Genomic DNA, 15,867 nt, shown 5'->3' on the forward strand with positions numbered 1-15,867 from the left:
AGCGTGTGATGTGAGGTGGTTAGAAAACTTCTATCAAAAGAAGTATTGACATTTCCCTTGCCTCTTTCGCAATTGACCACGCCACCCCATGAATCCAAAACTAACTCTTACTGAAACGAGGTTACAATAACAACTCCAGTTTTGTTTTTTTTTGTTTTTTTTTTAATCACAAAATATATTAATAAAAAAGAAGCAAACAAAAAGGAAGGGAACTAGGTCAACACCTCATTAGAAATAAGAAAACCTGAAGCTAGGTAAACCTAACCTATTTCTGGTAAAGTCATTCGCAATCTGAGATGGGAGGGAAGGGAACCAGACAAATGAAGATACAGCTAACCCTAGATTAGCAAAACTATCTGCACAAGAGTTCCCTTCTCTATATATATGAGTTACAAAAAAATTCATACTAAGCAGCAAGCAGCAGTTGTAAGCAGTTTATCCATCAGTTTCTTAAAGTGCAAGGAATCATGTTTTTCGTTTTGAAAGCTAGCAAGACAAGTTGGGAATCAGTTTCTAACCAAAGGTTGTGCCATCCTCTATCAAATGCAATTTCAATAGCGATGAGTGCAGCCATCATTTCTGCCACAAAAGGAGAATCTGTTTCCACATTTTGAGCAAATCCTCCCTTGTATATACTGTTGTTGTCCCTGAATATACCTCCACAAGAAGCTCTGCAAGGGTTTTTTTATCATTGCACCATCAGTGTTTACTTTTATCCATTGCTGAATTGGGGGCTTCCAGATTACTTCTTTGATTGATGGGGCTTTATGAGGGTGGATGTTTACTTCAGTTTTGTTTTTAATTTCGAGCCTAATCAACAAAAATAAAACTATACCATATCTTTCAAGTATGACATATTACTGCATTCACCCTCTTGTTGGTGAAGTTGAGACCTATTCTATTTTTAGCACATTATTTCATTCGTTAATCACATTTTCGTCACCCTTCCTATAACCTTAGTATGGCTGGATGTATTGATTTTATTATTACTTTAATTTATTATTTCTCTTCCTTTTCTTGCAACAAAAATCATTGTAAGGGCCTAACTCTAATCTTATACACAACCCTCTGGATGTTTATGAGGTGTAGAGGATTTTAGATGCTATTAAATCTACCCCTTGGAGGTTGTTTTTAACAAGAAAGAAAATGGTGTTTGTATGTACTGCCACTCGTTTTCAAATCCTCTTTTTTTTTGTTGCACTAATTCATTGTTTGGGTGATTTTATTTTAGTTGGGTTTATTACTATTTGTCCTTCTCTCATTTTGCTCTGATAAAATTTGTTGTGGTTAAAAATAACTTTTATTTGTAAAAGTATGTTGGAAATGTTGTAGCAGATAGAAACATTCATAGATGGTATGCTATCTAAGAAGCTAGCTTATTTAACTTTGTCATTGATGAGATAACTTAAAATCATTGAAATTGGGTTAAAGAATAGAAAGCAAGATGTCAATGAGATAAAGAACAAATCCATCTCAAAGATAGTAAAATTATATAAGGATATAAGGTAGAAGGTATGGAATTTTGTCATTCACTATGTAGTTACCTTTTTTTGACAATGGACTTATAATTGCTTTATACATATTTTGAATGTTATCTTTATGGTTGAACTAAGACATTGTACGAATTGGTATAGTAACATGCCAATTATTAATCAAAGATACCTTTTAGTTGGATATTAATTTTAGCACAAAACAAAATGCTTCAAATGAGTCACAGATCTCGACAGTGTGTTGAATTCTGATTCTTGTCTATCCTTTTGAACTAGAGATTGATTTTTCTTGGAATGTTATTTTTGATTGTATCCGGTCGAAAGGAATTCTTGCGCACCGTAATGTGATGCTTCTTGACAGTTCTAGCGATTTTGCTTTTTTTCCAAAGGCCATGAGGAGTATTCATTTCAGCTTTTTTTGCATTGTGTTGTAGAGTGTTTGGTTTGGGTGATTATTCCTCAAAATCTGTGTTTTGTTGAAGTGTTTTAGTGGGGAGGTTAGAAACAGAAATATTCGGAGGGGGGTTTTACTTAATTTGGCACGTGACGATTTGGGTGCTTTGGAAGACTAGAAAGGAGATAATTTTTGAAAATTATCTGAAGGTGGTGCTATAGATCGTTGATGAAATAAAGGTGGTTTCTTGGAGATGGACTTTAATGAGGTTGAAGGTAACCCATTCCTTATATGTGTTGTTGGATATTGATGATTTCCTCATGAGGTAGAGTGTGTGTGTGTGTGTGTCTTTTGAAGTCTACTATTTCTGTTTTTTCCGGCTCTTCAACTCTTGTTTTTGCATTTTCTGCTGCAGTTTTGCTGAGGTTTTCACGGCTGCCCTAGGGTTTTCAGTTCATTCTGATACTGTTTTATTTGCAGCCCTGTTGTGTTGCAGCTGTTTTTGTCCGTTTCGCTATCAGTTGGCTTGGGGGCTGTAGCAGTTTAGTTGATGCATCTTGAACTCAACACATGAGAATGTCCGTATTATTATTTAAATAAGAGATTATTTCAGTTCAAATCAAGTTTGCAAAAACTTCTGAGCATCTAAAAATCAACTCAGATTTTTTAAATTAATATCAGTTCAAATCTTCGATAAAGAGGATGTGATATGACTGCCACGAACTTGTAAATCAACATGTTAATGATCCTACTCACTGGTGGAAAAATGGTCTCTAATGTACAAATTAGTATCGAGTCACAAACTAGATAAATATTAAATTTATGAATTTTATTGTAAGGATGTAGCAGAGTAGGTTAGGTTGTAGGCCGTATGTATCGAACCCTACTTCCTGATATAGCTTTTGCATATACTTTTACATGAATAGTCCTTCTTCAAACCCCTTCAGTATATTGGACAACAAATGCTCTTGGAAATAACCTATTTTACAATACTTAATCCGAAGACAGTAGCATTAATGCCACACAAAAAATTTCAAATCTCCTCTACAATCATTTTCAAATCAATAGAACATAGTACGAGTATTTGGAAGGATATCAAACTCTAACTCCTTAAGCTCCTCCACAATCATTTTCAAATCAGTAGAAGATATGATAGAAGATCTAGTATAAAGTAAACAGTAAATGCTTGAAGGTCTAGTACAAATCAAGAAAAAATTTAACATTTGGTTTTATGTGAGAAACAATAATGGGTGCAGGTCATAAATATCGAAGTAATAACATTTTAATCAAAAGGACAGAAACTTCGAACCAATTCAAAAGCAGGGTATATGTCGTATCTGAAGTGATGTTTTAGAGAATAAGAAATGTTCAGTTTACTGTTGACATTCATGTAAAACTGGCAGTCTATCTAAGAAAATGTGGCAAACATAACTTAAATCCACAACATGAGCCAGAAAGCCGTAATTGCTCTATTGTTATCTTTTCTGGTCAGCAGGTTATCTCTTTTCTCTATTTTAGCAAATCAAATGCTTTATTTTATATATATATATATATATATATATATATATATATATATATATACTCTTTCTCGTTAAGTGAGGTAACCAACTCAAACATAATCAATTCAGGGTAAAAGCATAGAGCGAAGGGCAATTACGTAGTTCAAATAAAACTCACCAACTTTATAAATTATTCTTTATAGAATTTGATATGTAAAGGATTTGTATATTTATAATCTACAAATTACAATAATTGCAAAAATACAGACAACATAAGGAGCCAACATATATTGAGATTTTTTTTTTTTTTTTTCAATTGGATAGGAAGGGTTTCCTAGAGGTCTTTGGTCAAAAGACCTTTGACCTGTTTTTTGTAAATCTGAACTAGATTTTCCAGGCAATGCTTGACTGTATCCTTTCTTGAAACCAAGGTTGCAGTTTCTTTGTCTGTCAGCTCTACCAGTGTCTTCGGTAAATTCAAATGGTGAAAAATTTCTAGAGTTCCCAAACATTTGCAGATCTGGTCCCGGAGAATATGATTCACGAGTCAAGTGTCCCGCTTTCAACCACTCTTATGTTTACCTTTAGATTGCCTATCAGACTGTTCGTTCCTTGAGCTGTTGATAATCATGTGAAGCATGTTTCATATCAATTTTTTCCAATGTTTTTGATTCCTCTTTCACTTTGGATTTTACTTGCATTGTTTCCTCCAAATCGTCATTTGGAACTTTCTTTCAAGTAACTGATGCAAAAAATACAAAGCCCGGCCTCTATTAGACTATTTATACAACTAGTTGAACTTGTGCTGTAACCATCCACTTAACAGAAATCTATAAGCACTATAACAAACTAAAGAAGGTTCTAGAATAGCTTAGTAAGCATATACAAATTACTTCATGCAAAAAAAAAAAAACACAGATGGATCTTTTTTTTGAAGGATGACGCATTACTGTCATGATCATATTTTTTTTCTTTACTCTCATATGCCTTGTGTCTAATCATTTTCATTGATAGAGTACAAAAAAACTATTTCCTAAAAAAATGAGCACAACATAAGGAGCCAGATGCACACTTACAAATCCCAGGCTTCTTGTTTTGACCATCAGAAGTGCACAATTGCATCCCCATTGATTTGAACCATGATCACTCTTGTGTTTTTAATCGAAGAAATTACACTTGTGGAAAGGATAAAAATTATGTATCTTACGATCGACCAAACCACACACATGGTGGATGATGATGACAGAGAAATAAATGTAATCTTGAACATGTTGAGCATCAAAGCGTTCCCTGGAAGGAGGAGAGGTTGCAGATCAAGATTAGGCAGAAATTAAAAACAAAACGCAACATATGAATCTTACATGGAACTGGGATTAAATATGAATCATAAACGAAAAAACATATACCTGTTGTTGAAACAAAGGAACAAAGAAGACGTGGGATGTGGAATCAACAGAGAGAACTCATGGCAGCAAGCATCAGCTACGGCAATTGGAGTTCTTAATTTAAAACCCTAAATCCAAGAGACCAGAATTTTTGTATTTATAGGAAAATTTAGAGAAAGAATTGGTGGGCCATTTATAAACGAGATTTGTAAAATAAATAAGGTTGTATATTTTTTTTATTTCTTTTTCCACCCTACTAATTTCTCCTTCGCCCTCCATTTTGACTTTTTTTTATCCTGTTTGGATTTTATAACCGGAAGCAGATTTGATTGTTTTCAAATTATAAAATTCAATTTGAATTGTGTTTAACTTGTTTTTTTTTTTTTTTGTTACAAGGGGAAATTTAACTTGCAAATATTAAATTAACAATTTAAAGAGACATAATATAAATCGGCAAGAATTCAACACATTTTACTATTCGATCAAGAATTCATAATACATTTAGATTACCATAACACTTATTACAACAAAATATTAGACACCTAATATTAACTATTTTGTTATAGAAGATGGAGGGAGAATAAGGAAATTGTTTGTCATCCCCCTCGCACACCCTTCAGAGAATAGGGAATAAAAGATGACGAAGTAGGAGAAGTCGACTCTAATGAGCAACCCCAGATCCAGATGGAGGGTGCAAATTTACATAGTGGAAAAACACACAATTTCCATTTATACTATCACAAAAGAGGACAAGACCAATCGTGGAATATATGCATCATAAACAACTCTACAAAAAGTTGTGAATAATGATGGGCTATTTATAGGCAAATGCAAACATTAACTATAACGACAATCAATGGGAGCTAAAAAATATGGTCAACGTTTCAAACCAATAAAAAAAACACATGTCCAATGATCCCGGAGCCATGCTACCTTGTTTACCTAGCCATCGTCCACATTGTGACATATTTTAGATTATATAATCAAAAATAATATTCCCATATTATTTTGGATTATATTATACTTGAAACATCCCCAAGCTGTGTAAAAGCTTGTACATTGGGGAGGGTTTGGTTCAATTTGAATTATATAATACAAACCAAATAAGTACTTAATTTTTTCCATAGTCCATATTGCACAAACATTTTCGGTGGTCCATGGCACGCATAAACTAGTATAAATTGATGTGTTTTGTTCATTTTTAAACCATGTCATAAAACCATTTATATATTAAATAATATATAAAAATATATTTATTCTTTTTAATGTAAAATATTTTTATATTAAATATTTATATTTTTTTATGAAAATATTTTTATAGCATTTGATTAATCAAAATATGTTTACTCCAATGTGGTATAACAACTAAAATTTAGAAACTAACTAGAGATGTAGATGATTTAGCAAGAACATTAGTAACTTCATTTGTTTATGTCGTTTCAAACTTACACTCGAGTGTTGACAATATTTACATGTTGATTATCCTTAATATAGATAGTAAATAAATTATCGCTACCAACTATGAACTGAAAGTGTGTGAGGTGCATGGATTGCATCCTCATCTTTAAATGTTGCAACGACTTCATAGGATATATCCAGTTGCAAATTCGACCAATTACTTTATTGTTCAGCTTGTAAAGTGAGGATTGTCTCATCTTTATTAACTCTCATCAAGAGTCAAATCTATCTTTAGAAAACTGTAACATCCGCTATTGACAGATATCATGTCTCTTGGTGAGTGCAAATTAAGCTTTATCCTACGGCCATGAAGTTCAAGACAGAACAACACACGACAAACTTTTATGATATTGAATTATTTTTGGTCTTATACCATTTTTGGTAGACAAAAAGCTATTTTTGTATTTTAGATAACTTTGTATATTGGTCAAAAAGTTGTGATGTGGTTTACTGGTCGGGGTTTGATTCCCAGACCTTTCATATATTATGCATTGTCCCTACCAACTCTATGCTTATTTTTTATTTTTTTTTAAAATAAAAAAGTAATGTAACCGTTTGCCGACAATAAGAAAACTTGGCCACAAGGTTTTCCTTGCTAGAGTAAAAAGCTTTGGCAAATTTGTTATAAAAAGTTTCTAGAACTATGGTGTACTATGTTATTGACGTGTTGTTAACAGATACACAAGTTTATTCAAAGCATGCGGGTAAGCTTTCAATCGACTGTGAATTACGGTGAGGCACATACCACTGACGGCGACACCATCGCGGAGGCTGATCAATTCAAGAACCACCTTTGCATCCACCATTAATGGGTTTTCAAGTTGATATAAGGAATCAAAGGAAGAAATGCATAAGGGCAAATGTGGTAAACATAACTTAAATCTACATTATTATGAGGCAGAAAGCCGTAATTGCTCTATTGTTATCTTTTCTGATCAGCATGATATATCTTTTCTCATCATTTTCTTTATTTTTGCAATCAAATGGTTTATATATACACTCTTTCTCGTTAAGAGAGGTAAACCAACTCAATTGTGGGTAAAAGCATACAACAGAGGGCAATTACATAGTTCAAACAAAATTCACCAACTTTAATATTCTTTGTAGTATTTGAAGAAATAGGTAAAGGATTTGTATATTTACAATCTACAAATTATAATAGTTTCCAAAACATGAGTATTTTCCATATGACATTTATCATGACAGATATGGAGATACACACTCACAAATCTGACAAATCTGACGGCTTCTTGTTTCGACTTGAGCTTGTTATGACTAACAATATCTCGGGTGTTTGGCTCATGAAAATTGCTTTAAAGTCTATTTTTTTAATGATTTGAATGAAGCATGGAAATGAAGTATTCTTTAAAATAAAGAGAAACACCCAACTAAAGAAGATGATGAATGCATATTGTGATCGACAATATTTGAACATTAACTTAATTGTTTTCTTATTATATCTACATTGGTCCCCTTCATCAATGGCCTTGAAAGCTATCAACTATGCTAAGATGCTCCATACTAAGATGCTTCAATGAAAAATACAGACAACATAAGGAGGCAACATATCTGAGAAGCAAATTCACAAATTTGACGGCTTCTTGGATTTTGTTGTGCATGCTCCCTCTTGTGTTTTTAATCAAAGAAATCACACTTGGTCGAAAATGATAAAAAATATGTATATAATGATCGACCAATTAACACGCTTGGTAGATGACAAGGGTGAAAAAATAAAGATAATCTTTAACATGTTGCGCATCAAAGTGTTCCCTGAAAGGTGGTGGAGAGATTAGACCGAGATTAAAAAAAAAATAACGCAACATATGAATCAACAGAGAAGAGAATTGTAGATATACCTGTTGTTAAAACAAAGGAACAAAGACGTGGGGATGTGGAATCAAAAGAGAGAAGGCATGAATTTGTCTATGTTGAATTTCAACGCTTAAATCCAAATAACAAAATATTAAAAAAATCATAGACTTTATTAAAAAAAAGTATAAACTAAACATCTTAATACTATCATTAAATATTTGATCCAAATCTGTCACAAGCAATATCATACAATTCTATGATTCCTTTTTTGACAGTAGCTTTCTTATTGTGTTATAGTTTATAAATATTTTGAATCTTATCTTTATGGTTGAACTAAGACATTGTACAAAATATAGTAACATGCCACTTATTAATCAAAGCTACCTTTTAGTTAGATTTTTAATTTTAGCACAAAACAAAATGCTTCAGATGAGTCACAGATCTCAACAGTGTGTTGAATTTGATTCTGGTCTATCCGTTTGATTTAGATCACATTGAACTAGAGATTGTTTTTTCTTGGAAGCGTACTTTTGATTGTATCCGAATAAAAGGAAATCTTGCGTACTGTAATGTGATGCTTCCGGACAGTTGTAGCAATTTTCTCTTTGCCAAAGTCCCCTAGGAGTATTGATTTCACCTTCTTTTTTGCATTGTGTTGTAGCGTGTTTGGTTTGGGCGAAAGTCTTTCGTTGTATTGATTTCACGTAGATTATTCCTCAAAATTTGTGTTTTGTTGGAGTGTTTTAGTGGGGAGGTTAGAAACCGAAAAATTCGGAGGGGGTTTACTTAATTTGGCACGTGACGATTTGGGTGGTTTCGAAGACTAGAAATGAGAAATTTTTTTAAAATTATCCAAAGGTGGTACTAGAGATCGTTGATCAAATCAAGGTGGTTTCTTGGAGATGGAGTTTTACAAGTGTTGCTGGTTCTACAGTTGAAGGTTCTACTTTAGCTGTTTTTTTAAGGTTCTACTGTTACTGTTTTTCCAAATCTTCAACTGTTGTTTTTGCGTTTTCTGCTAAAGTTTTGCTGAGTTTTTCGCGGCTTCCCTAGGGTGTTCAGTTTGTTTCAACACTGCCCTACTGTTTCAGCCCTGTTAAGTTGCGGTTGTAACAGTATAGTAAAGGCTTTTTTGTGGCTCTATGCGTCCTGTACACTACAAGAAACTGTCGATTTCCTGCGGATTTAGCCAAGGATTTGCACTCCCAGGTAATATCTTCTTGGGTAATTGTTTCCCTAGGATTCTAGGATCCGCAGGAAAGACACATTCGCAGGAAAAGTGAAAAAATCCGCAGAAACATTCGGTCAACATTTAAGGAGTTTTCCTGCCGCAAGCCCCTTTCCTGCGACTGTACTCGCAGGTACTTCCGCTGCAACTGACGCAGGAAAATCTTGAGGAAATCATATGAAAAGAACAACAAAACAGAGTAAAATTCGCAGGAAATTGACTTATTTAGTTAAAAAAAATAATGCTTTTCAATGCCTTCCGAAACAATAGAAATATAAATTATAGACGATACAAATTATAAACATTTCAATGATTAGAACAAATTAGATGTGTAGAACATAAGTGTTTAACAATTGCACTCATCATACAACAAAATAAAATTAAAAGAAACACGACTCTTCATAGTTGAACCTCCAATACTCAATTGCCTAAAGTCTCCTGCCGCTCCATGTCTATTACACTAACACCACCTTAGCGGGTTACAGATTCAAAGCAGCTGAACTTAACATTAAAACTGTTTGAGTTAACGACTCGTCCACGGTAGAGAAACAGACACAAACAATATTGTGCTACATGCGCCAAACTGAATTGGAAAAAGAAACAAAATTATGTAACATATTAGAACTAGCATAGCAGGTAATTAAATATAACAAAGAAGAAAAGAATATAAGGAAAAGAATGAAGAAAAGAATCTATCAAATTATGAAGAAATCGCTAACAACCGTTACATTCATCCATAATTTCTATTTCTAAAGCTCGTACTCTTATTTCTTTACTAAACGCGAGTAGAACAAAGTCCCACTATGACACTTATCTATCATATAACATGAATAGAAACCAACTATCGTTAGAATTTCAACAAAAGGAAGGTTTAAGCATGATTTTCAAATCTAAATCCACCATCTAATGCCAAAGATATTTATTAATGTTGGAGGAGCTATATAAAGAACACATGAAACGGATAATTATTTGGTTTAGAGAATTGGTACTCACCTCATTATAATAGGCTAGTAAATCAGAACATTGCAAATTACTTCGTCATCAGAAGTGTCCAAGACCTCTTGTATGTCCAAGGTGAAAAAGAGTCAAACGAACATGTCAGTTTTTCAGCCAAACATGAGCATTAACAATGTGCTAAATTTTTGCAGTACAAACTCTTCTCCATCTGATACAATATCTGCATCCCACAATTGTTAGAGTATACATTGACATATCATATCTGGTTCAATCATAACTTGTAGCCGCTCAAAACCAATGTCACTTCTCGATTATCAATACAACTGTAGAAATCATAGCGCGTGAATTAGAGACAGAAAAAAATAAAAGAAAAAAGTAAAAAATAAAACTTGGAAAAATAAGGAAAAACGATAATTTCTAGTAGTGGCTTTCTAGCTACTGCAGCGAATTAATGCAAAACCTGGATAAAAAAAATCAAAGGAATGCAGAAAACATGTAGCATTGCAGATTACACTCTCACCTGCATAGTATGTATTGCCACATATAGTAGCCCCATCAGCATGTTTAAACGGATCCAAACCTTCTCTTCAATGAGAGAGTTTTGTACGACGAATTGGATTCCACAATCCGAAAGTTGTACAAACAGAAACAGGGAAATAATAATGAAAAATAAATCAACTTCAAACCAAAACTAAAATGCACTTTACAATGCTCAAGGGGATCTCAATAAAACTATGCTACAAAATAGAATAACAAGTGCATATAATAGCAACGCTGAGAACAACCTTCAAGATGATTCAACTATGAAGCTTCTGATTAATGGTGAATGTATTTACTACAAGTGAAACAGTCCAAGAATGAAAATTTACCATACTAACAGTAGAGAAGGAAAAGGAAAACCATAAAAGAAACTAGTGTCATAAATTAAATAGATATTTATCAGCTCACCACATGCTTCAACAAGTACAAGGGTTATTTTTTTTTTAATGGCGAGAAATATGCTTCAGTGTGTTACAAGTACAGCGTTCACAGAACGAAAGCATGTCAAATAATTGCATCACAAGGACTGTTGTATCTTTACAGTGTATTTATTACAACTCTAAAACTCGATCAGCGTACCCCATTGCACATATACCTGGCACATGGCTTTATTACTATTAGTACATCTCTCATTTTGATTTATTAAGTTCGTTTTGTAGTTAAAAAACTTTTATTCTTAAAAACCTGTTGGAATTTTTATAGCTGATTCAAATATGCATATATGGTATGCTATTAAAAAACTTTTATTCCCTAAATCCATCTCTCATTTTGATTTATACATATTCTGAATGTTATCGTTAGGTTGAACTAAGACATTGTACAAAAGTATAGTAACATGACACTTATTAATCAAAGCTACCTTTTAGTTAGTTATTAACTTCAGCACAGTGTGTTGAATTCTGATTCTTGTCTATCCTTTTGATTTATATCACATTGAACAAGAGATTGCCTTCGAAAAGGGGTTTTTACTTAATTTGGCACGTCACGATTTGGATCATTTGGAAGACTAGAGGCGAGAGAATTTTTGAAAATTATCAGAAGGTGGCGCTAGAGATCGTTAATGAAATAACCCGTCCTTATTTTATAAGTGTTGCTGAGATCGCAATGAATTCCTCATGAGGTAGAGGGTGTGTGTGTGTCTTTTGAAGGTTCTACTGTTGCTGTTTTTTCCAGCTCTTCAACTGCATGTTTTTGCATTTTCTGCTTTATTTTTTATGAGGTTTTCACGGCTTCCCTAGGGTTTCAGTTCGTTCCGATGATGATTTTTATGCAGCTCTGGTGATGCTGTTCTGCTATTGTTTCAGCCCTGTTATAATGCCGCTGTTTTTGTCCGTTTCGATATCAGTTGGCTTGGGGGCTGTACCAAATCAAGAGCAATTACATATGAACATGTGTCAAAAGAGTTTACCATATCCAAGCATTATTTGCTAGTATCCTCCTCCCTGACATAGCTTTAATAGCCATGATGATTTATCCTCAAAACGTTCCACATACTTTTCCAGGAATAACTCATCAGACAAATAAAATGGTCTAGCTAGGCTAGAATCGTCCTTCATCAAACATTCAGAAAGAAGATATTGGACAACAAATGCTTTTGGAATCAACCTATTTTACAATACTTAATCAGAAAATATCAAGTACTGACAGGTGCAACAAAGGATCCCAAACGTATCACCACATTTAATTAGGATCCCAAATGCATGCAAATATTTCATCTTCAGAACATTTCAAAACTCTTCGAGGCATCAACTTTGGCGTCCCATTGGGATTTGGAGATAGCCCTTTTGGCCGGTAATGCCACACAAAAATTGTAATGTATTTGGAAAGATATAAAACTCTGAAAACATGCAGCCTTCTTGGGTCCCTTTTATGTATATGTGAAGTTGATCGAAGTAATGATGCATGTAGATATGTTTTCATTATTATTTTCTTAGGTTACAATGAATTTAAATAAAAAAAAAGGGATGTGTTTACACCAACAACCAATGATAATCAAAATGCATATTTAAAAGTGAAATATAGTTTTAGATTGACAATACACCTCTATTAAACTCATTTAAATAACTTTAAAGTGAACGTGACAAAAGGGTTCAATATCATGCCACCAAAATTTAAATTCAATCATTAAATTTTAAATCTAATCGATTCATCGAAGCTACTCAAATAGATAATTCATTATAATTCAGGTTTAGGGATTCAGAAACCCTTTTCAAGGAGCAGTTAATGACTAGGAATCTAGGAAATCCAGATTGATGAAGAAAAGCACATAGGAGATCAGGAAACAGAATGAAATAGCTGAACATAACCCTGCCTAGTGTATGGAAATTCCTTCTTATCAGCTGTACTCTTCACCAAAAGCCTCACCACCGGAGGAAGAAGTCAAAACATCATTCAAGATCTTCATTTTCTTCATGTAATTTAATATTTGCACACCTATATAAAATAACACCAATATTACATAACAAAGTCTAAGTAACATACCTAAAATTGTAATAAGCAAGGGTCAGAATACCAATCAATACGAAAGCAGACGTACTCTTCTTAGGAAGCAGGCTCTTCACCAAACTCTTCACCATCAGATAAGGAGGAAGATATATTTATCAAGTCACTATAAGATGATGAAAAGCATGAACTTTCAAATCTCAAACTTGAGACAGAGAAAGAACCTCCTTTTCTCCCCGCAATTTAAACTTTGCACACCTATAGAAATTAAAACAATATTGAGGAATATTGGTTAATTAATAGTAGCTAAAACTGCAAATTGCAGGGGATGGATCAGCCTCAAGAAACTATTTACTACATAGCAACTAAAGAAGATCCAAATAACCGACAATACAACAACTGTCCATTCATTTTCTACGCCTCCATCAACACGAAAATTTATAAGATGTAATTAGTAACAAAAGATTGTGTCCACGTGATTTTTTTCCCATTAACTATTAAAGCCAAAGATGTAATTAAAGGTGGTATATATTAGACAACAGAAAAGAACTAAAAATATAACAAATATATACAACATCATAAATATATTAGCTGCGAAAGCAAATGATTGACGAAACATCACAACCTTTCTCCAACATGTCTCCAACATGTCGTTGTGAGAATATATCAACCGAAGTAACCTAACAACATGTTTTCTTTTCTCCAAATGGAATGGCAAAATAGTAAGTTTAAAATATAAGTGTAACATAGGAAACTTACACAAGTCCCTTTGAATACTCATCTCATGATTACAATCAATTACTATGACTTGTAAAGAAGCATCAACCATCAGATTCAATTGCCAATAAAAATAAAATTTTACCTTGAGTGGATATTCAGAACCTCAATATTGACTCCTTTCAAAACATCCTTCAATGAAATTAGACTTGGAATGTGTTGGATTACTTCAAAATAATTTTTCCGACTCCCATGAATTCGAAAAACTTTGAACCCATATTTTTCAGGTTCGTAGTAGGTAAAACAATTGAAGGAATGATATGACAATATGGCAGCACCTTCTTCAAAGTGTTTTATCGGCCAGCTTAAACCATAACCCCGTGGAACACGATCCAAAGGATTGAACGAAGTATCGATGTTGTAAATCTTAGTCCATGATTCTCCAATGCCATATTCATTCATAACCCACATTGAAACATTAGATATAAAGGTCGGATCACAAATGTATAGAAATCCCTTTAATTCTCCCATGCTAATAGGCCTACTACAATAAACATTATGATTTCCAAACACATGTGGAGGAGAAGGAAATGACTGCAACCTCTCACTTTCAAAGCAGAAAACCAATATTGACCTTTGCTCATCCTCAAATCTTATCCAATGAAGTGCACCATTCACACAAGTGGGATACTTTAGACTCGAAAAAGAAATTTGAGGATCCACTTCAACATTTCTCCAGGATGTTGTTCCAAGTGTGTTTATCTCAAGGATCACACGCTCAAACACCCACTGATTGGCTTGTTTAACATGTCTTATCCACACGCTTATTACCTTATATTCATTAGTTTTAGGTTGGAATCCAAAACCAGCTTGACCTTGCATTCTTACTCGAGTTCGATTTGTAGTAGATTCAGGAAGTCTTATGAACTCCCCCGTGACTGGGTTGCAGATCACTATTGGGTTTCCAAAAGATGGGTCAGACAAACAAAGTAAACCATTGCAAGAATTCACAATATCAAACTTATCAATATCTCTGTTGCAATCAATATAAAGACTCTGTCTACCCCTATCACTGTTGTCGTTGTTTTTCCCTGAAACTAATCTGGCAGCACGAAAAGGGCGCTTGGATTCAATATTGATCTGGTCTCTTTTATCCCTAAATGATCTGAGAGGAAGCTTGAATATAGGTGCAAGCTTGACATGATTGTTGCTTCCAATCTCAAACTTATCAGGCTCGCACTCAAGAAGGTATAGGGTTCTTGACACTCGGTGTCGTGTTCGAATCATGAGACTAATTGGTGATCGCTCAAAGTGCAATTTAGCAAATTGTGATTCTGAAATCATTGTTTTCCAAACTTTGCACACAGATTTACAAATGAGAACAGACTTAAATGGAAGTCGAAGGAGAATGTGGGCAGTGAGGTGAGACGGAAGATTATCAAAATAAGGGCAAAGCTCACGACTCTCTGCCTCATCAACTTTTGTTCTTGCAGCAGCAATTGAAATCTTTTTTCTTTTCATGACTACAATAAGTTGTAAAAAGAAAAATAAACAAATTAAGTTAAATTCAATCACATAAAAAAGTGATTAAAATTTGATAGATATCATACATACAACAAGAAATCAAACATTGAACATTGAATATCTAAAGAATGATGAAAGAGGAACTAAGAATCAAACTGATGTAAATGATTGATTAAAAGAACAATATAATGTTGATTACAATTAGTATTAAAATAACGAAGAATGGTTAGTAAAAATTGGAGAGTGAAAGAAAGAATTACCTTGAAGAAGTTGGGAACCCTAATTTGGTGTGACAGAAAATGAGGGAAAAGCGTTCGAACAATATTGTTGAAAGAATGAACCAACGCTGTTAAGAGGGTGGGGTGGGGGGTTAAGAATGAACAATATTATTGAAAGAATGAACCAATATTGTTCAAGCACT

At 33.6% G+C, this 15,867-nt stretch overlaps 1 protein-coding gene across 1 annotated transcript; it reads right to left on the reverse strand.

The window, feature by feature from the left end:
- Positions 1 to 13,399: 13,399 nt before the first annotated feature.
- On the reverse strand, positions 13,400 to 15,443 carry LOC25491686 (F-box protein At3g07870). The gene is made up of 2 exons (XM_024780421.2): positions 14,068 to 15,443; positions 13,400 to 13,463 (listed from the first exon to the last, which is right to left on the reverse strand). The coding sequence occupies exons 1-2, from the start codon at positions 15,441 to 15,443 to the stop codon at positions 13,406 to 13,408; spliced, it is 1,434 nt and encodes a 477-aa protein (XP_024636189.1). The 3' UTR covers positions 13,400 to 13,405.
- Positions 15,444 to 15,867: the final 424 nt, after the last annotated feature.

The sequence above is a fragment of the Medicago truncatula genome, chromosome 4 (assembly GCF_003473485.1).
Source record: "Medicago truncatula cultivar Jemalong A17 chromosome 4, MtrunA17r5.0-ANR, whole genome shotgun sequence".
NCBI classification, from domain to species: domain Eukaryota; kingdom Viridiplantae; phylum Streptophyta; class Magnoliopsida; order Fabales; family Fabaceae; genus Medicago; species Medicago truncatula.